General features: G+C 38.8%; 1 protein-coding gene across 15 annotated transcripts in view; it reads right to left on the bottom strand.

Annotated features, from left to right (window-relative positions):
* Positions 1–23,338, bottom strand: part of GOLGA4 (golgin A4) — a 67,269-nt gene that overhangs the window by 27,915 nt on the left and 16,016 nt on the right. For 8 of the 15 annotated variants that reach the window (XM_068935828.1, XM_068935820.1, XM_068935823.1 and 5 more), the window contains 12 exons: positions 20,614–20,679; positions 19,121–19,435; positions 17,465–17,512; positions 16,901–16,957; positions 13,474–13,572; positions 12,866–13,004; positions 11,117–11,304; positions 9,866–9,949; positions 8,915–9,062; positions 2,377–2,555; positions 1,530–1,661; positions 317–472 (listed from right to left, as the gene is read on the bottom strand). In XM_068935828.1, the coding sequence (XP_068791929.1) occupies positions 317–472; positions 1,530–1,661; positions 2,377–2,555; positions 8,915–9,062; positions 9,866–9,949; positions 11,117–11,304; positions 12,866–13,004; positions 13,474–13,572; positions 16,901–16,957; positions 17,465–17,512; positions 19,121–19,384 (1,494 nt within the window). In that variant the 5' untranslated portion in view covers positions 19,385–19,435; positions 20,614–20,679. The remainder of the gene's footprint in view (positions 1–316; positions 473–1,529; positions 1,662–2,376; positions 2,556–8,914; positions 9,063–9,865; positions 9,950–11,116; positions 11,305–12,865; positions 13,005–13,473; positions 13,573–16,900; positions 16,958–17,464; positions 17,513–19,120; positions 19,436–20,613; positions 20,680–23,338) is intronic. The other 7 variants (XM_068935829.1, XM_068935821.1, XM_068935817.1 and 4 more) reach the window with 3 other exon arrangements.

Here is a 23,338-nt window from a genome sequence, read left to right as displayed (position 1 = left end):
CCAGAAGTTAAAAAGATTAAAGCCTTACTTTCCTATATAATGTATAGAAAACTATCCATATGCATACAAACTTATATCCCACACCATGTACAAAGCAAGTAGACTTCTATATTTTACCATCTAATCATGTAAAAACCTAGGGCTGCAGCATACTATGGCAGTACATTAATTTCTGTCACTGCAAAAAGCATTGCAAGACTTCTTTAGAAACAAATCTAATCACAATAAATCCACAGTATTTGTGAACCTAACACAGTTAAATATACACTGAAAGGAATTTTTGAAAAATGTTTACCCTTCTAGAAGCTTTACTCACAGTTCTAAAAGTCTCTACTTCTTGATGCATCTCTTGAAGTTTCCTGTCACACTCTGACTGTATTGCTTTTTTCTGCAGCTCTAACTCTTCTAAGGCTAGGGCTTCCTGTTGCTCTTGTTCTTGCAGGGTTTTTAAACAGTCACTTTGACTCTTCTCCTGTATCAAAATTATGAATAAAACATCAAACTCCAGTTATCACATCTTCTAAAGCAGTATAACGGGATATTTACAAAGCAGTTAACAGGAGGTATACACTAATCGTCTATATTTTCTCCACATACAAACACACAGTTTGTATTATATTTGTGAAAATAAAATTATTACAGATCATTGCCATTTTTCTTTACTTTTTTTTTTTTTTTTACTTTAGTCTTCTACTTTTCTTTATACGACCAGTATAACACTACTGCAGTATTTCATTTTGGCTTGGATTACCACTATTAATTGAAAGCAACACCTCAGAGGAATAAAGATCTGTCCTCACTTGATTCTACGGATAATATATTTTTAAGCTTCTATTCCCTGTAATTAAAAAGAACCTTAAAAATAGGCAGAAGAATATGATGAGAATGGGACCATCAGGGTCACGCAGTCCTAGTCACCAACCACCAAAGAGGTCTTGAGCCCAAAAGAATATCTAATATTTGTTAGGTTAAACTGCCTGATGATCTAAGGCAGGCTACAGGTTACAGAGAAGGACAAAGAACCCTAATGGTCCCTGACAGCCTGATCTAGAAGAAAATTCTTCCCTAAGGTCAAAAAATACAAACAGGTAACACTGCCCACATAAGTTAACACACAACCACCAGTCAATAGGATTAATGCTTTTAGATAACAACCCTACTTATCTCCTTTTTCTAGTTGCTGAAACTAATCTCCAGTGATCCAGAGGAAAAAACTCAAATAGCAATGTTTAACACAAAGACAGTTAAAAAAAAAAAAAAAATTCCCGCAACATACAGCTGTCAGTGGACAACTACTACAGTGATTAGTTATCTCTATTCAGCCTGGACCATTGCAGCTGCTCTCCTTTTTTGCTGCTGAAGCCTCTGAGCATCTTGACTTATGGAGGGCACCCATATCTTTGAGTGCAGAAGGATTCCCACTGTGGAATAGGGTCAGAGAGGACTTGAAATTACCATACCATTGAGAAATTTCTAGTCCAATCCCACACTTACAGAAGTGGCTTTCTACACGTTTTAGGGATACTTACAAGAGCGGCCTTCATCTGTTCCTGGAATTCCTTTTCTTGGGCCTGTAATCTCTCATCTAGCTCCTGATCTTTGGTAGCCATTTCTTTTTTATGGAATTTTTCTAGTTCGGCAACACGCTCTTCTGAAGACTTCTGTGGATCAAAGGCAAAAAAAACCCCTGACTTTCAAAATACTAAATAGTAAGAAAATACTTTGTGTTATTTCTTTATAAGAAAAGCAATGCAACAGTGAGGGACAACAGAACTGTCCTTCTGCTTCCTTTGAATGAGTAACAATTACTCCATGGGCTTAATATTAAGTCTTATCAGATGTTATTTACAAGCTTGAAGTTATTTATCTTCCTTCTCAACCCTTTCACAGGAAGAAATACCACTTTTTCTAAAAATTCTTCCACAAAGTTGAATTCAATGTCTTCAGTTTCACATCAGGATTTAAATGTAATAATAAATTGGAACAGCAACTTCTGTCTGTAGCTTTCCCTTATATTCTTAACAGTTTCACAAGCCAGAAGTTCAAAGGTTGATAGTCCTGCATACTGACTGCCCTTGAAGTCTCTCTTTACTTTTAGAAAATAATTTTATTAAACACTGTGAAACTAAGAATAATATTGTTCATTTTACAAAGTCTTTAATGCACTGATTTTAGATGTTTAGAGAAAAAAAAAAATCCATCTGGAGAATTTTCTGTCACTTTCAGCTTTAAGTAAATTCAGTTTTCTAGATAAATCTAGATAAAATTTCTAGATTTTCTAGATTAGTTCTGATAAATTAATATATTTTACAACTATAGTTCTAGTTGTAACTAAAAGATTAAAACCAATAAAATAGAGTGAGCTTCAGCTTTTACCTTCATAATCTCAACCACCTCTTGTTTCACTCTGGTTAACTCCTGTTGAAGATTTACCCTCTCTTCCTCACTTGCCTTTTCTACTGCTTTGATTTTTTCATCCATTTCTGCCTGCAGTTTTTTCCGGGCTTCCTCTGTCTTTTGGGCAATACTCAGAGCCTTCTCAAGCTCTTCAAAAGCTGCAAAGGAAAAAAAAAGATATATGATAGTCAAGAAATAGCTATAAATAGCTATGCTTCTTGATACAAGTACAGGATTTCCCAGTAACTGTAAATTACACACCTAGCAGCAGAATGAACCTAGGAATCCATCAAGAATTCACATGGATTTATTATCTAGAAAGGCAAGAGATCTCACAAGTAGCTGCACATCCTTTGGTTACTTTTAGAATCCAGTACATTATGTAGCTCCTATTTCTTCCCGTAAGTTCGCATTAAAATACATAAACCATATAAATAAAACTACGGCTCCTCTTCTGGCTTTCTGCGCTGAATAACTTGGAAGATCAGAGAAAAGCTGCATGAAGAGAAGGCAATTCACAAATTCTTCTTCCACTAAAGTTCACTAGAGTTAAGACTGCCTGCACTGCAAGTCAGTCTTTCCTGCATCATGAAAGAGTTCCTCCTGAATAGAATGCCACTGTGCAAATACCAGGGCATTTTATTTACCCACGGGTTGCTCCATTCAGACAGTACAACATTGAGAAATTTTTCTTTAGAACTGTGTGTCTGGTGCACTCTGTATCGATAGCTTTTGCTAATTTCATCATTTCACTATTTACTTTTAATACAAGCTACTATCAAAACAATTCAGAGAGACGTTGAAGCAATGGTTTTGCATTACAAAGACTGTCCTGGTGCTTCTAAACTTTGCAAGTAAAACATAAGAAAAAAAACATTAACGATTGCTCTCAGAAAGCTTGAATATCCATAGTATGTTTCAGAGGAACACTCAGCATGGAGTAACAGAATAGTTATTTACGTTTGCACAAGATGCACAACTCTGCTGAAACACATTTTAACTTATGGAGTGGGAGCAATAACGCCACAGATGCTTTTTATCATAGGCCTAAGTACTCTAACATATTTTCTTCCCTTCACAGATAATCATTTAGATAAAGAAAGCAAGAAAATTAATTTGTCTTGGGAGCTGTATTATTATTACTCAGTAACAGCTGCCAAGTTTCTCACTGAAACCGACGGCAGAATCTACACAGATTGACACAGGTGTAGAATTCGATCACTAATCAGGAAGTCCCTTTTCCTAAATACATCAGGAATATGGAAAGCGTCTGCTGCATGTGAGAGAAAATCCAGTCTCAAAATATGTATGGCTAATTTTGGGGTGGGGGGGGGGGAAGAAAAACACTTTGGCAAAGCACTTCTGTAAAATTCAAAATCATAGTGCAAATATCAAAAGGATCTGATTTATCAGAATATAGAAGAATAAAACTATATTTCAGCTATACTTTGGACTGGCTGGATACTACTCTGGGAGCAGAGAGAACACAGTCTTTTTTTTTTTTTTTTTTTAAATGTTAGCATGTTAGCTTTTCTTCCACTTAATCCTGTCGCAGAAAGGAAATCAAAATAGACACACGCATCTCTAGCTTCCCTGATTCACCGTCGCTTAAGCAGGCATTCACAGTAACTCTTATAATCCTTGGGGAAGGTTTCGGGGAAATAAATATAAACTGTTAGCCGTCTCTAATAACATTCAGGCACGGGTTTGAAAAGCACAAATAATTTCCATTCCAAATCTTCTGATAACGTCTGAAACTGAAGCTTTTAGCTATAATCTACACTTCTGAGCCAAGGCTGCAAGTACTGCTTTTTCATGTAACCTAATTCCCTTAAGTTGCAGTCCCCCAAATTCCAACCTTTCGGAGGGGATTTCTGAGGGAGCCTTTCTCTGACTCCTGGCAGCGATAGTTTCAGCAAAAAAGAGGGTGTTTTTTTTGACCCGGACAGTATTGAAGCACATTATTGTATCCATTTTTGCAGTCCCCATCCTCCTTAAATACTAAAACCCAAAACTCATTATAAAAGGTTAAAAACTAGTACTAGAGATTATTGCAAACAGAAAAACAGTCTGAAACACAATGCGAGCAGGCATTAAGGCTTAACAGCCCCTTACAAGGGGTAGCTACTGCGTTTCCAAGGGCCGCTCTTCCCGTGTCGGAGCGGGGGGACCCCAGGCCGGCCCCCTCGCGCTCCCCCGGGCGCCAATCGCTCAGGGATGCGGCCCACGCACGGGCGTTTGGGGACCGGCACTGCCTTCCCTGCTCCCCCCCGCTCAGCCCTACCGAAAGCACGCCTAGCCAGCCAAGCCGGCCAAAACGTCCTTCGTTATTACAGCACCACAAATGACTTTAAGAAAACATACACGCACCCCTCTCCCTCCCCCCCCCCCCCAAAAAAAACCATTTACCAGATACAGATCCAAAACTTAAAACCCGCAAGTAAAGGATTTAAAGTATATTCCGCGTTTTCCCATGCACATCAGCGTCTGAATCTTCTTCCGAGCAACGCGCGCTCTGTTCTCATTTCAGCACCTCGTTACTGCCGAGAACGGAAAGACGAGGCCTTTGCCGCAGCCTGCAAATCCAAGCGGAAGGACTGACTACTGAGGCGCAGGAGCTGGGGCCGCGTGCAGGGTCGGGACACTCGCACAAAAGCCAGACACAGAAGCTGGAGGGTCAAACAGCCGGGGGGGCACAGCAGCGCAAAGCGGCAACGCTCCACAGAAACACACTTCGTTCTCCAAAAGTTAAATTATATGCATCTCAGGCACTTTTAGCACTTAAGCAAGACGCAACGTTTTTATTCAAAGTAGTTAATTCCAGCGTGGCGTGACACAAGCAAGTTTCAAACCGGCAGAGGGTTAAGCTGTCGTCCTTTCCAGTAGACAGGACATGGACTAAATTTTGTGTCTAGGGAAGCTTTTAATTCTACTGTGGATGGAAGGCCGGAATAAAAGTCTGTGTTTTATTTAAATCCGAAGAGTAAAGACGCTGTCCGTGTCCTTGCCCCACCAGCACACCTACTGCTGAGAAAAGATCTCTTCAACCGAAGTACCGATTAAGTGAAATCTCCCAAACGCGCGCCCACAAAACAGAAGGGATAACAAGCACTCTAACAAAACCTCAGGGAAGTCTTACAAAATCCCATTCACCTGACCAAACCAGACAAACGGGAAACCTTCCCGCAGACAAAATTAAACGTTAAGGAGCCCGAGCGTCAGAGTTTAAGAAGCGCGGGGTTGCAAAACTGATTTTTATAAAACCTGTGCTGGGAAGCCGACCCGCTCTCCACGCACGCCTGCAAAAGCATCACAGCAGCCACAGCTCCCTCGGACGCCTCGGCGGCCCGGGGGAAAGGCCAGGCTGCGCGGCCAAGACTTGGCGAGCATGAGCATCCTCACCAGGGCCGTAGGCACGGGCATCTTCAACTCTAGTGCCGCCTGCTGCTGAACACTGTGAAGAGAGCGCTGCGCAGGGCTGGCACACGGTGGGGGAGAGGGGGGCTTGACACGCTCCTGAAAGCGGAGAGCAGGAATCTCGCCAAAAAGCAGTTTGAGAAGTAAAGGTTCGAATTTGCTTCGTGTGGTTGTTTTGCGCATCTAGGCAGGTTTTTTAAACGCACAGTCAAGGCTTGAGAGGCTTTGTTCTCTGCAGAAAGTTGCAAAGCATAAATTAAGCTTGCAAAAGAAACGCGACCTACAAAGAATGGCAAAGGTAAAGCACTGTGAATTTGCTCTCTAAAGCCTTTTTTCTGTTTTACTTTACAGAATACAAACACAGCTGCAATCGATATCCTGAGAAGTCGGACAGGACTTATGCCAAGCATTCAGGGCAGCAGACTTCACTTTAATAGTAAATTTACCAATATTATAACTAGTTTTGTCGAAGTGAAATGTAAACAGTACACATACATTGCGAAGCATTAAAAAAAAAACAAAAACAGTTGCAGTTACTTCAAGTAAAAGAACTGCCATTGCCTGAGAAGCACAGAATTTACTTTTTAGAGCCCAGTCCAAGCACCCAATGTGTGATGTAAGAAAGACGAGCCCTTACCCCAGTCCTGTTCATACAAGGCTTGGGAAAGGCACCATGATTCACTTATTGGCATGTGTGGATGCACAAAAACAAGATGCTTTGTGAGATTTCAATATAATGTACCTTTAACTGCAAAAAACTGAACTGCGACATCATCAGCTTGGGGGACCAAGTTACAGTTTATGCAACATGTACAAAGCAAGCATATGTATCTTTTCACTATTTTACTACACAAAAAGACGTTAACATTAAACCGTCACAATTCTTACTTATATTAAACCAAACATTAGCATGCTTCACCCCCCCCCCCCAAAGCGAACAGACCTGTAACTCTAGGCAAATTAAAAATATGAAGCTGCAACAAAATATACCAGTTTTTAACCTATGATACAGCATTATGACAAAGTAAACACTAAGTATATTATCCTCATCTTTGCCATAATTTAAATAAAATCAACATTTCTACAAATACAATATTCCATAGAGCAACTCTTCACTGAATTATAATATAGCAAAAAAAAGTAAGTCTAGAATTAAAGATATTCACTAAATTAACAATAACGTGGTGAAAAAACTTACCACATTAACTAGCCAAGAAACACCATTTTAAAAACACAAACCTCAAATACCTAAAACTGCCTGATTCTTAAAATTGGTAAAAAGCAAAGGCTGTGACCCAGAAGTAATTTCAGGCTATCCTGGTGTTAACGGCAGCTTTCTCAAATGCCAGAACAATTCATTTCAACTGTTTCAAGCTATATTTCAGGTATACGTCACAATTTTCTGGTATGCATAAGGCCAAAGAAATAACAGGAAAAACTAGTAAAGGTCACCCTATAAATTTGCCTATCTTAGAAATAGTAGGAGCTAATTTTCCAGTGGTTTCCAAAATTTCATTTGCACGGTTAACAGAGCACAAGAATAAATGCACTCAAAAGGTGAAGTAGATGCTTATGCACCATAAAATTACCCAAAATACTTAATAATAAGAAGAGAAAACATACTGAATGCACAAATCTCCCCTTTGCAAAGTGCAGTATGCTCAATACGTTATTCACAGGTAAGATTACCTGTCAGCATAACAGTTAATTTCCCCAGAGCATCATCGCTAACCCATTTTCAGACTCTGGCTATGCAAACATGAGGAAATTACTGTACTAAAGTGTGCAAATAGTAGTTCGTAATTAGAGGTTTCTACTGCTTCAACAAATTCTGTGTTTCAGACAACTATGATAATTACTTCATACCTACAGAAGTCTTAAAATACTCTTGAGAAATTTTTAACAGGAAAATATCTTAAAGAAAAGCTCTTTAGCCTCTCAAAAACTGAACAAAATCTAACTTCAGCAAAAGGTTGATTCTGAAATCTGTATTTCCAAAGCCTAAAATACACGTGCAACCTGAAAGGGTGGGGGAGAGGAGCAACTATGTAAAATGTTTGTTGTTCTCATAAGTTTTTCAAATGTCTGCTAGCAGACCACTTACTGCTTTGTGTATTTTTATGTTTCTTTTGCTGATTTTGGATGTTCAACCTGCTTTTCTGTGTTACAGCAAAGTGTTCTACCCAGACACATTAATCTTTAAAATTCAAAGTTCTGACCTAAATTTACATAGATTTAAAATGAGCTGCTACGAAACGTATGGCTTGAACTTCTCATCACTTTTTAGAGACATAATAGCCATAATGTATGTTCTACATAAACTAACCACATCTTAGCTTCTGCCAAAAAGGTAAACACCTTATAAATACTTATGAGAGAAAACCAAACGCTTCTCGAAGAACTGTGATAGCTGTAGTGCAAAACAGTTTTCACTATGTTAAAAAAAAAAAAAAAAAGTTTGGCCTTTTAAGTTAGTTTCAAGCCAAACGAGAACCGCAAGCACACATAAATAGTATGTTCTCTAATTTCTAGCAAGAGCAAACTACAGTGTATAGTTACATAACCACTCAGTTCTAAGCCTAAAACAATGAAATTGGCTACAAAGAAATTAGAAATACTGCTGTTACAATTATTGAAAGAAAATGCTTACTACAGTAGTAACTCCTGTTTCTACTTTTTTCCAAGCTCTCATAAACTCATTGCTATGCCCTCTATATAAAATACATCATATTGTGATGATAAATTACAAAAAATCATCTCTTTGAGTTTCCCTCATGAAATTACACAAGCATAAAACCATAGGAATCTTCACTCCTATAAATAGGAGGATACAGCTGCCCTTTAGCACTTTCTTTCTTCAATTCCTGTTGAATTGATAACTGAAGAGTATTACACAAAACAGCCAAAAATCTCTCCAACCTCTGCTGACCAGAAATGAAGTTAGTGATGATGTTAGCAAGAGTGATATGGAGAGCATTAGGAAAAAGGGGCATGTTTTAACATCCATTCCAAACAACAACTGATGAAAGAGTGCAAAAAGAGCATGCTGAAGCTTTTTCATGTTCAAATGTGAAAGCTAATAATCTCCAGAATTTCTTACCAGCTTTTTCAGATTTTTCTTTCTGCTCTTTTAATTCCTCGCCTTTTGTAGTTATTTGTTTGATCCGAGCACGCAGCTGGGCAATCTCCTCCTCCTTCATTTCTAACGTTTCATGCATCTGTCGCTTTGTCTCTGCAATTACCATGCCCTATGGAAAAGGTCCTTATGGTAAAAAGCTAATAAATAAATAAAACACACAGCGAAAACAATTTCAAGCCAGGATACAATCCTTCCCAGGAATAAACTTCAGTCTATTACTATAATAGCAGAAATCTTGGTACTTTTCTACGTTAGAAAACAGAAAATGTTGATACGCCTTTTCCAGGAGCTAGGAACAACCAAAAACTTTCTCTTTCCAGCACAGGTACTTCTCTTAAAATGTGTGTTCTTAAACAAACTAAAAGCATTCCAGGGTGCACCTTCTCCTTAGAGAGAAGGCATATAGGATGGGTATTAGTCATGTTGTGCTCATTACATCATCAGAAGGTACTCCAAGTACCAAGACTGTGATAGTAAAACCTGTAAGGAACAAAAATTATGAGATACACTTCAAATTCCTAAGAAAATACAGCAACTTCTACTTCATTGGTCACTTTTTAATTATTTTACATTATATCTTATCTTCATTAGATTTTTTTTTATCTTGCATCAATGCCACCGCATATCAAGAATTTATGCTGTTCTGCTAATCACTATGCCTTCTAAAATCATGTCCTAAATAACATATTTTTGTAGTATTAAGTATGAACTAACAGATAAATATCCTAAAGTATCTATACAATAAAATCCTTGGGTAGCTTGAATGATTTGGTTGTTAAATTTGAAATGTAACCAAGCCAAACTAGATGACTAAGAATGGTTTCTAGTATCAGGAAGTCAGGTATTTTGAGCCTTTACCAATCTTCTTCCAAAACTACATAAATTTTAAAGAAAAAATTCCTCCCTGTTTACCTTATCTTGTTCTAGCTGCTCAATCAAATTCTTTGCATCACGCAACTGCGTAATCAGTTTAGTCTTCTCAGCCATGTGAAGCTCCTAAAAAAAAAAAAAAGACCCCAAGCACAAGAGTTTAAGGTGCTGCCATCTGTAAAGAAATACCTGTCTCTGATAGGCAGCTTGGGTTTGGATCTTACAAAGAATTATTCCTAGACTGGCACAGACCAACATAACTGGCACTACATTATAAATGTGAAGCAGGCTAGGAATGAGGTTCTGCACTATGGCTCAGACGTAGAGCACAGAATAAAGCCCAGGGAAATCAAAGCGGGCAGCTTTAAATTACTTATAAATCTGCCGGTGTGAGGCTGTCTCATAGCGTCCATCATAATTCAGGCATCTGAAGGCATGATAACAACCTCTGTAGGTTCTCTCATGGATCTCAGCGCTGCTACAGTAAAATGGGCAATAATCCTGCTTAAGTCATCTGCTCTACTACCTGTATCTTGGCTTACAAGGGCAGCTCTGCAATGAAACATTGCAACTGCTCATTAGTGTTCCTGGGCTAGAAAAAATTCTTAAAATACTTGCGTCTTCCTGAGCTCTTCTTAACTGCACTAATGCTCAGAGACCAAGACAGAGAAGAGATTCTTACCCCCAGGACTAGAGATGACTACATTTTTTCATATGTTTCATATTTCCAGTGTCAGCTACCTTATTTTTATTTCACACTCAGCATTAACGGACTTAAAAGGAAAACTGAGATAAATATTAATTGCACCTACATTATCTTTAATCTTTACCCTAATCTTTACCTACACTCTGTTCTCCACTTCCCTGTCCTTCTGTGTCTTCATTTATTTAGATAACTGATGCCTCTTTCGTTATCTGTCTTAAAGGATTCACTCTGCTTCGTTTTTCAAGTTTCGTGTTTTCTCTCTTTACTTCCTGTCTTCTGTGCCAGGACAGTCTTTTCCTCACACTTCCCAACTTCCTGAAGCTACTTTCTTTCTGATATCCTTTTTTAAGGTTTTTCATACAGCAAGGTTTCCTACCCTTCTTCACCACTTTCTACATATTTGTTCTCTTACTTGCAATGAGTTTATTCCAGATGGTTTTTGCACCTTTAAGCCCAATAAAGTGCAGTGTTGTCTCTTGTGACAGTCCATACTTTGTTTAATGATCCACCCTATTAATAAATTCTGTGAAGATCAGAATTCTTATGCTGTACTAGTAGCTACCCACAAAAAAGATCATTTTCCATACCTTCATTTTCTCTAGTTCCTGAAGTCTCTCTTCTAACTGTTCTTGAAGCGCCTCTTTCTCGTTGGTTAGCTGGGCAGAGCGCTCTTTGTGTGACCGAATCATCTCTTTACAACGTTGCAGCAGGTTCTCTTGGCGCTTCACCCTCTGAGTAAGAACTTCCAGTGTTTTAACAGAATCTTCATTACCCTCTATGGACAACACACCAACATTACCATATGTGCAGCTGTCTCAAAGTGCAGATCCTCCGTCATACCCTCCATGTGAATGCGGGTGACTCTTAGCCCTCTAAAGAAGTCTCGCAAAGTCCGCAAAACTTCAACTGAGTACTAGAACCACATACCAGATCCAACCAGAAACAAGCACATACATAGACAGAATGGCAAATACAACTTTTCACCCCAAATAAATTTCCATTTTTCTCTGTCAGTTCTTTACCACCAAAAAATGTAATCTAATTCATTAGCTGTAGCAAGTGCCAAGTTGAACACGTTAGCACGAGTCATCTATGAATCAATTCATCAGAAAAATCTTTTTTTCCAGACAACTTTCCAAAAATCCTTGGGATTTCACTGAGCACAAGCATTTACAAAATTATTTCATATTTTAAAATGTTCATTGAAAGAATAATATCCATAAAACTAATTTGAAAGGCCTGATAAACCAGAAGCTGGCAGAAAACGAAACCTAAGGCTCAAGACTACAAGGGCCTTGACAACAAAAGCACTGTTGAAAGGGCACAGCATTTACAAAACCCCAACTATGATACAAGCTGCAAAAGCAAACTATTATTCAAAGTTTTCTATGCAATCGAAAAGTTATCATGATTTATGAACCCGTCTGCTGCCACTAACAGAATATTCACAGGCAGGAAAAAAATGCAAAGCAAAGCAAAATCACATCTCTCAAGCGCCAAGCAAACAGATTCCTCTTTTCCCAGGGCTGGGCACGACGTAATTCAGAAGCATCCAGGTTGGCAGTACTGCATATGGCAGGGTAAAGGTCAAATTTATTGCCTCTCTGAGCTACGCTCTGCTCTGTAGGACTAGCATATGGTAATATTTTACTGTGTGTTTTATCCTGGTGCTCTGTAGTCCATTAAGAGTAGCTGGCATGAAAACAGGATTAGACATACTCACAGAGGTTAAGTTCATGACCATAGTTCTTGCACGCTATAGTCCAGATGCAGATTCTAGCACTGGAAACATCTAGAACACTGATTCCTGGGCACTTGATACTATTTCTTTTTTTTTTTTTTTTCCTAAGCACTGTTAAAGACATTACACTAAGACAAATCTTTGACCTAATCCCACATCTTCTCCAAACATATGAAAATTCATATCACGACAGATGCTGGACAAAGATCATTTCAAGATGCCCGTTCCCACCTCTGTCTGAACCTCATCTGAACCCCAAGATGGCTTACTTGGAAACAGAACCTCCTAATACTATCAAGCAGAGACAGCAAAATCCCCTACTGGCAACAGCAATACTTACAATCATATTGGCATTGTTGACAGGTCTTAGAAAGGTAAGATGTACCAGATTTGAATTCTTATAGAAATTTAGCATCTTAGAAGTGCTGTCCTGTGCTTTTAGCTTCCACGCTGTTTTCAGAAAAAACTGTCTCCTTCTAGAAAAATACATCATTGCTGTAACAGCTTGAGTCTTAGTTACTGTTAGTCCACCATAAATAACAGCAGTCTTATTCCCTAAAATTCAGGATCTCTTAAAAAAAGCCTCAATACCTACCATTGCTTCCTGGTTCCATAACATTTTCTGCACTGATTTCTTTTGTTGGACTTTGAACTTGTGGTTCAGATTGGATATTTGGATCAGGTAATTCAGTGCCTAGTTGGCCATTTTGTAACCTCTGTTTCAGCAACGATACCTAAACAAAATGTTATTTTTATTAAAAATACAAAGATCCTGAGTAGATCATGTTTTCACCTTCAAAACTAGAGATAATTAATAAAATTGCTATCGGTAAGAAGAGAAAGGAAACATCTCTTTGAGTATTCTAGCATTTTTTAGTCAGAATAATGTTTTCAATTAACATAAAAATTAGCATCCTGAGTGGAGAAACAACAAGCACCAGTTAGGCAAAATCCATACATTTTGTCAAAGCAATTTTATCTCAAACATCTGCTTATGTTTATGTTACCTGATAACAAAGGCATTAAAAAGGTATCAAAACCACACATCAAAAAAAAAAGTGTATTTAACAAGAGTGAGATCTTACAAAGGTATTCTCTACCACAAAGATACACTTAATTTCTAGGTAATCATAACTTATCAATAAATTCCTAATTATTACAATGACTGGTTTTAAAGAACATCTCTTGGGTAAGATATTTTACCTGAGTTTGCAGGACACTAATAAGTTGATCCTTTTCTTCTAAGGAAGCATCAAATTCCTCCTGGAGATGTTTCTTAGCTTGTTGATCCATCTGGAGCTCCTGAGAATCAGAAATAAATCTCTCTCAAGTGAGAACTAAAAAGGGCATTTTAAAAACTTCCGCCACAAAACCAACGTTGAGCAGCGACCACTTCAGGCCTGCTCCTGCAAACTGTTATACGCGCAGCCAGCTCTCTCGGGAGGTGCGCACCGCACTTCGGGAAACTAGATGCTCCATTTAGCCACCCGACTAAATCTACAGAAGCAGCAGAGATGCAAGTTGCTCTCACGTCCATTCAATACGCTAGTACTCTGACATGATCGAACGCAGTTTATAACCACCGAGGGTAAGCAGTCTTTCCCTCTCACAGGGGTCTCACATGAGAAGGCCAGAGGATGCCAAACAACTAGGTGGTTCTACTCACTTACTACTACTTAGTGGACTGGGATAAGGCATTCATTTGTCTGAACACCCTTAGAAAGAGGTAGACGTAGCCTAAATTCATTACTAACAGCTACGTAATATTATAAAATATTGTTTTAGGGAAATCTCTTTTGTTTATTTCCTATGCCTTTAAAGTTTTTTTTTCTTTAAATAATTCGTTCTATTAGAACAATATATGTATTGAGTATAATTAATTCACATTCAACTTACTGAATGAAAACCATGTGCATTTCATATGCACCCTCTGTAATCATTTCCCCAATCTGAATCCTAACTTCTTTATTTACTTCCTCTGTATGTGTCTTTCCAGCCAATACTTCCGTGACCGCCACTCTGCAAGGACGCCTGCATAAGGGCAAGCTCCACCCGTAAGCATGGAGCTCTGTCAGCCAGGCAAAGATGACAGAAACCAAAAGAAACGATGAAAAAACAAAGAAGGGACGAAACAGGAGACACCGGCTGCTTCCTGCTTTGCTCCCGTTCAGCTCCGAATCTCGCTTTTGTGCCGCCTTACTGCTCATCCCTTACCTTCAAGGATGGATGCCAGCTGCCATACCTAGACCCTCCGTGCCTGACGGCAGCTTTGAGCAGGGCAGCTGCCTACAAAGCACAGCAGCTGTGGGAGCTCTGGCGCCCAGCCGCGCAGGGCCGGGACAGCACTGCGAGGCGACTTCTGAGAGAACCAGTCCTCCCTCGGCCCAAGGAACTACGTTGGCTTTTCAACCCTGCTTTGCTCCTGGGTTCTCAAGAGCAACCGATCGCGCTCTTCCCTCGGGCTTCTGAGCTTTAGAAGCGACGCCTTCAGGACAAAGCAGAAAAGCTCAGGGCAAGAACGAGGGCCAAAGAGATTTACTGGAACAAACACTGAAATATTCCTCTTTGGATCTGAAAGTCCGTTCTGATCCTCGTCTGAGGAGCAGAATACCACCGATTCTCGCTGCAGAGTTACTCTCCATGGGGAAAACCTACGGCAAGCGAAGGAGACGTTCACTTCCAGGGACGGCTGCACACTGCCAACTTATCCCCAGGGAAAACTGCTCACTCTTACACGGCCCTCTTACATGAGGCTTGTCTTACTCAAAATATTTAGAGCAAAAACAGTGTACGACAAATAAAAGGGTTTTCCAAATTAACCTGTGACAATAAATGATCCACGAGTGATCACTTCTCTAGCACTTTAGCTTCCACAGTGAAAACCTCTCAGTTTTATTGGTAAATTATTTTTCATTTTAAGTTGGTTTTAGTTAACAGTATAATACTTGGGCCTTGAAAAGAACAAGGAATTATTTTGTGAGGTTTTTAATGAGTAGAAAAGAATTTTGGTCTTAGATTTAGGAGAGTCTTATAAATCTGCAGTATTTATAATAAAGAACTTTATTTTTATACTGAAACAGATTAAACTGTGTCTCTTTATGACATATCCTGACTGTAACAAATTCCAGTCATCCCCCATGTTTGTCTGTACTTAACAGTAGAAGGAATTTTGAAATAGGAGGTGCTCTTAGGAGTTGCTGAGTTACAGCAGTGATTATATATAGAATATATCAAGAAAACTTATTAAAGAAGAAGGGTTGGGGGGAAGGTACACATGCAATCCTTTCTCCTCATCACCATGTTTTAATTCTGGGACATATATGTCTTCCAAATTTTACCAAATACCAGTGAGTGGAAAACTACACTTACTAGAACATATAGCTATAGACTTAGAGAACATGTTTCTCATATTTGACCCTCATACTGAACTGGAAAGACACACTGACAAGTCGCCTGTTGCTGATACCGTGGGTTCTTCCCCTTCCACAGGTCTACGGACAGCTAGTTTAGCCAAAGATAGGGTTACAGCCCATGCGAAGTGTCCGGGGCAGAGGAGCACTCCCAACCGCTCCTCTGATGTTTCTGCCTGTTTTCTGCTGGAAACAGCCGGCATCTGAACCGCCACGCCACCCTGGCACAAATTTAAGAGCTGGCGTACCTGAATCCAACCCCGCATGGATGCAGGAGAGCACTCTACGTTTTGACAGCAACATTTCTGCAAATCGCTGGCTGTCTGAGGGGAAGCGCAGGGGCGGCAGCTCCCTGCGGCGGAGCGAGCCAGCCAGCCAGCCCCGGCAGCGGTGGCCCAACCTCTGCCGCCTGCCCAGCACCACGTCCAGGCGCTCACGGGCGGCTCGCCCTGCCTCGTTTTTTCCCCCTGGCCGGGAAGACCCTGATGCAGCAGCCTCCGAATCGGATGCCGCTCTGGTCCTCCGAGTGGTAACGTGGCTTCAGTGTTTGGTTTTACTTCACTTTAATTTGGCTTTCGTGAACTGGCTCTTTTAACTGCTCTCTCGAATAATTTGTGCATGCCACTTCCTAAGCGCAATGCACTTGCTATCAATACCAAATACATTAGAGCGTCTCCTCTCAGTTTCACTGTAACCTCAGGAGAAGAACAACTTAAATGATTCCATGATTGAAATCCAGCTAGTCTGCAAATTCCTTAAAACAATTTACTCAACCTCATCTAAGTTATGTTTATTTGAAAAATGACTTTCATCCTAACAAACGTGAACTTGATAGCCATGATAAAAATCTTTTTTAACAGGGCTTATTATTTATGTTTGCCTAATGTCAGTATTTCTCAATACTAAAAGAGCAACAAATCACTCACCCACATCCACTGCTGGGGCCAACAATACTGCAAAAACCACAGACACTTCTACCTACTTTACAATGAACAAAAAAGCAGTTCGGTCTTAGATTACGACAGCAACTGCTGAATGAGACAGATGCAAGAGAAATAACTCGATATAAACAAATGAAAAGTGGCAAAAAAACCTCTGCTGTGCAACAGAAAGTATTCTATAAAGCAAGCAAACAAACAAACAAATCAAAAGTTAAACAAAGAAAGAACCTCGCTCTACGTGTGGTGTGAAGTAAATATTCAACGAATAAATGGAGTTACCTCTCTCAGTTCTCCAATTCTGCGGAGTGCTTTATCCTGGCTTTGACTCAGAATACCCTTAAAAAGGAAGAACAATAATGTTTATATGCATGTGTACTAAATGTAACTTTACATATAAGTAAGTTCACAATGTAATAAATGTAACTTTACATATAAGTAAGTCCACAAAGAATTTTTTTAGCACAAGAATTTATGATCTTATGATTATGATCTTCCTAGTCAAACTGGATGTATAAGTGTTATCACAAATTGCCAACTGTGGGCACTGCACCATCACCTGAATTCAGAGGATGAGATAAAAAAGCTGGAGTACAACAGCTCTGCAGTTATTGGGATAGATCAATATTAGACCAGCTAAGTGTCTTCTTTTTTTTTTTTTTTTAATACACATACATACACACATAAACACACACACACACACACACATTATATTTATATTATACACACATACCTTATATAAACATATGTACAAAATATATACTGAAAATTAAATCTGTATTTTCACTACACATTTTAGGACCCAGAAAAACATTCAGATAACAGAGGACGAATAATAATGCTCACCTGTAGCTTTTTCTTCTCTCGCTGAATAACTTGATAAGCAGACACTAGCTAAAATACAGAAATCAAGTATAACGATGATAATGCATCCACTCACAGCTGTCAAAATAATTTGCTTAGTTAAATCACTGTCTGCATTTTCAAACTCTTCACTTGAGCAAGCTCTTCTGATAGAAACATACATAAACAATTCTCTTGTGCAATATTTGCTTTTCCATTTATAAAAATACTTCCAATGTGTTAAATAATTAAAGCCTACATGACAAAACAATTAGATTACTCAGCATTCATAATCACAGTTTTCCCTTCACTGGAAATACCTCTAAGAACAACCATGCTTCAATATAGGTCAAAAAATGATTGTATCGGAAGGTTATATTCCAGTCAACTACCCAACGTGTGCAAATTTACAATTTATGTGTCCCAGAGAGCTTAAAGTTAATTTTAAAATGAGAATGCATTAAAAAATACACTTACAACTCTAGCAAAAACGGTTTGTGTAATACTGAATGTTCTCATTCCATGTGCTTTGCCTTTACCCAGCAGACAAAGAAAGACTGGAAGTGGACAATATTTCTCATTGTAACCTTACAAAAGGACTTGATGAGCAACTGCATAACTTAGTTTAATTAAAAATATGATCACAATTGCCTAAGCTGTGCAAAGCTGAACTGGCATCGTGGCAGCTTGTAATTACAGTATACCCTTTTCAAGTTGCTGAAAAATTAAAAAAAAAAAAACCAACAACTGCAGAACTTCTAAGTCAAAAGATACTTCAAAACATCATTTAAAAATATTTTTTTCAGAATTCAAAGCTGCTTTTAATGTCAAAGTCACACTTATTTCGCTCTTAAAAGGAAATGAAAACTATGGATGTTTTCCCTTGCTCACTGTACTATTGAAGTGTCAACTTTTTTCAAGTGTATTCTACTTGCAAAGAGAAGAATTTTTAAATCTTAAATTTTTATTCCATTTTCATCCCAAACGCCAACAAGTCAGTTTTTTCAAATCAAATTGAAAGAATTAAAGAAACTCTCAACTGATCTTTGTGAGGAAAAAAATAAGACTTGCTCAACAGATTCTATTAAAAAATACAACTACTGAAGAACTGTCACTCAAGCAACACTGTTTACATAGGCTTTTTAAGAAGTGCATCTATTACACAAATGATGGCACTAGCTAGAATACGATGAAAGATGGGCAACTGCACTCCCGAGTTAAACGCAGGGCAAGACAAATGGAAGACTTCAAGAACAGGTTTCAGGAGCAAAGTAAAAGTTGCTGTCATGTGACCACAAGTCACGCTCAGTTCTGTACTGAACTCTACCACTTGGGACAGGACTTCAGCGGTAAGCTTCACAGGCTGAAGCAACTGCTCTCACAAAGTAACTACTAATGAATTAATTATATTGTGGACAACATGGGATTATTTACAAAGAGAAGAAAAATATTTCTGTACTTCATCACCAGAAAAATATTTTGCCTATCTAGGCCAAAATTACCTAGACTTACAACAATAATTAAACTTTCATGCCAGCTCTGAGTTGATCCATTTGTTCGTAATGGATAGCAAAACAAAAAGATCATCCACTGCTGCAGTTCTCTGTTGGCCTCAACTGCGTCTCTCCATGCAGTTAAGCCGGGAACAGCACTGCCTACCTCTGAGTACTTTCCTCTGTAGTTGCCCAAGCTGCGTTCCATTCTACGCAACCGCTGCAGCAGCTGCTCTTTGCTGAGGCTGTCCATACTTCCCAGAGACTCTTCTGTTTCGCTCTCAACGTCAGAAGGTGGATCAAAGGTGGGAGCAACTGCGTCCAAGTCCAGTCGATTCAATGAATCTCTTGAAGAAGTTCGTACCAGGGACTCTTTAGAAGAAGAGCGGAACAGGGACTCTTTCACGGGGCTTCGAAACAAAGACTCCATGGAAGGAACCCGGAGCTGAAGCCTCTGGGCAAAAGACTGAGTGTCGCCCGACTGCAAAAAAAACAAAGGAATCAACTACTTTTGCGCTATATTTTAAGAAATCAGGGAGACAGAGACCAGACCTGGGCAAAAGAACCACGGTCACGTAACGTGGCAGCATACGCATGACACCACATATCTAACTACTCCCTTAGAAGAATTATCTTTCTGTTCAAAACAACCATGCATGCAACTATTAGATGTTGGGAAATTTAAGACAGCAACTAAATTTAATAAACTCCAGCTCTGACTTTTAAAAGAATATATTTCCATGTAGCCCCCTTAAAAAGCAAAGAAAACATAGCTAAAGAAGAAAACTAAGGCTTGCATGTAGTGTTCCCTCAAATTAGAAAAAAAGTAACTTATTTCCTGATGTATTAAATAGAAGATTGTATTTATCTCAAAGATACAAAAATACTTTCCTGTGACTGTGGGAACAGATTTATTGTAAAAGTCCTTGTACAATGCCTAGCTCTAGCATCCCATCTCAAATGGTCCTTTTCTCTTTCTATTTTAAACGGCTTTACTACTTCCACAAAAAATGCAGTTATTTATTTATTTATGCAATTAAAGTACTTGTTCTAAAACAGAAGTTTCTACATTATGCTACTGTATACTACAGGTGTCACAGAATTGACCTTAAAGCACTACTACATGATGTTGCCAACATAATCAAACATTGTAACACTATGCGCACGCTAATATCATTCCTGCAACTTAAACTAGTTCTGAAACATGTATTAATGACCTCCACGCTTATTTATCACTGATGACAACGTTTTTCAAACCTATTAATTCTTTTCCTTCAGCTAGAAATTAACTTTCTAGCCATGCAATACGCCCTCTACTCGTTGAAAGCAAGGTTACTGTTCTGTATCTCGTAGGCATAGCCAGCACAGGGCTAGCAACCCGTACCACGCCAGCACATTCTGCTAACCTGCACCTACAAAAAAGGCTCTACATATCACAAACAGCACTTAATACCAGCTAATGGTATTATATGTACGCGCACACAGAGAGAGAATAGTCTAGTGAATCTTAATCGGAAATCTCATCTTAATAACATGCCAAAGTACTTGTCATCCCTACTCCAGCATAAAGGTGTACACCGGGCACTTAAGCAAAATTAATCCAAAGAAAATATGGCAGCAAAACACAACACACACGCGCACACACAAAACCATACGTACCTGTGGGGAGGCTGGTTCACTTCCATTGTTTTCTGTAGATCGGGTAACTGGCTGTTTAGGTAAGCTCTATGGGAGGAAAAACAAGTCTTAGAAGGAACAGACTAGTGACAGCTCCATTGATTTCTACAAACAGCCTCCGTGCTTTTTCCTTGTTTGTGTTTTTAGTACCTTCTTTTCAATTTTTATTAAGATTTATTTCATGCAAACAAGCTAGTTTGTTAAATTCAAAACCGGACTGCAAGATACAAAACTACAAAGCAGCTATATGTGCGTGGATTAGTATGGTACGAGACACCTTCAAGTGCTGGCATCTCCAATCGAATTATTCATAGTGATTATTCACGTAACATTTATTCACAAATCACACACACACATACAAAGACAAAATGAGAGCAGGAAAAGTCTAACTGATGACCAGCATTGCTTATAGCCCACATAAGAAACTGTGGAATCACAATATTTTCCTCTATTTAAGTACACTTGGAAGGGGGGGAAAAAAATGGAAAAAAGCACTAGTAACAGGCTGTTTACAGCTCAAAACAAGCAGAGTAAGAAATTAGACTTTCAGAAAATACATGCTATGTAAACCTGGACACATATTCCTTTGCACTCCCAAACAAACAAACAAAAACAGAAAGCAATCAAGTATTACTTTTATTAGTACTATAGTACTAATAGTACTAGTTCAGATATTTCTGTCCCTAGTCTATCTATTCCACTTTTTCCTATGTCACGTGTTCAGACGTTCCCTAACTGGTGTAAACCCAGCCAACTTTCGAGTGTTTAAACCAGGTCAGACTGACGTAGTAAAACATGCTAGAACCTATACACTAGATTATATTTTCTGTTAGCAAAAACCACAAAAAAGGATAAATTGGTAATCTTCTCTATGAGAACGGGACCATCACGTTATCTAGTTCCTGTAATTTTATTTCACTGCGTTCTAGGGGGAAGGGTCATATTCTAACGTCCATAAAGTGAAAGGCGAGCGTGAATGGAAGTTCCTCTGTGTAAGCATGAATTTATGAGGCTCTGAAGAGCCCCAGAGCCCTAGCCTACCATAAGCCCGAAGAGATGCTTGATTTCAGTGATACTGGAAGCACAGAGCATTGGCTGGCATTTTGAAGCTCTTAGAATCAGTACAGTTATGTCAGGCTTCCTGGAAACCGGCGAAAGTCTTTCCTCCACGGATCCATAAAATGTACATGACAACTATACCTGCATCCAAATAGATACATATCTACAATCTTTAATTAAAAGGATGCCTTTTGTTATTAAGATGCATAAAACAGAGCTCAATTTTATCTGGAATATACTAGGGCATCCTAGTGACACTTGTGCTTCCCGACCTCCCTATTCCTGGTATGCGAACTAATATATCTTAGCATGTGTTTCTCAAAGGTATGAATACATTCACATGCCTAAAAAGTGGAATATTTTAATAAAATACTAGTATGCATTAATATGTATTAAATATCAATATCAAATGTATAATCAATTATATATTTAGTTATATTAAATATCAATATATGCTATTTTAATATAGCCTTTAAAATATATTTTACTGCTCTTCCTTCCTCCCTCCCTCTCAGGTATTCCAAGACCGTGAGTAAATTATGGAAAAAGAACAGTTTAGTATGCATTTTCTCCCCTCATTTTCTTTTAATAGTTGTAACAAAAACTCTCCGTCTAAGAACATCTGAACTGTGTTTCTTCACGTAACAAAACCTAAGCAGCTTAGCTAGTAAAAGCTCTTCACTAACTTCATCTATACCAAAAAACCCCACAATTTCAGCCACTTCTCTATGGTGCCTGCTCTCTTGGATTATACATCCCTTGCGCACACACACACGGCTACAGTACTGTTTTAGTAAAATTTATTCATATATGTTTGTGTGTGTTGGTTAAACATTCAGCCTCCTTCCTCTTCAGTACACCTACATTTCTCAGGCAACATAATCATCCCGCCTACTCCTCCTGAACTTTTCTGACCAGTTTTCTCCCTCCCCCCCCCTTTCTTAGCACAAGAGCACAGCTGAAGGGCTCTTAAACATTTCAGAGAAAAGCAAAGTTTTACAGATTCCATCTTATTAATACACATTGGTAACAATTTAACTATAGCTCTTATAACGCCTATATAACTCTGCAACATTACAATTATTTCCTACACGTGCAGTCCTACATACAAATACGCCAGTTTCCTGCCACTAAAGTGCGTACTAACAGAACACAAAGGCGAGATTTGAGCATTCACAGAAATATATTTTTCAAAATTCAACTGTATTAGAGATATCCTGCAGCATACTGGAAAACAGCATGCAATTGTTCACAGCTGTAAGTGTACGAAAAAACTGCATCTGAAATGAAACTTTAAATAGTAATCACCAGACCTGGAATATGGTTAAAATACCGAGAAACTGATAAAAGTCTACTAAATGTTTCATAACTACACTTTTCAGGACAAGCTGAATGTTCACTCTGCTCATCAGAAGAAACAATCTTGAAAGCGTCACGACTGAGCTAGTAGTACTGAATCTGTGCTCAACAGTAACTGCACACTATCTAAGCTTAATCCTTTAGCATGTTTGAAGACTTTCCACAGATCACCTTTATCAGCACTGTTCCAGTCCAGTCTTCTTTAGCTTGGAAGAGACAATCTCAACACATCACGGTGTGTTACGCTATCTCCATTTCCTTATCTACCTTTTACCCTCTTAACAGCTTT

This window comes from Struthio camelus, chromosome 2, assembly GCF_040807025.1.
Source record: "Struthio camelus isolate bStrCam1 chromosome 2, bStrCam1.hap1, whole genome shotgun sequence".
NCBI lineage: Eukaryota > Metazoa > Chordata > Aves > Struthioniformes > Struthionidae > Struthio > Struthio camelus.
This window is presented reverse-complemented; position numbering and strand designations above follow the sequence as displayed.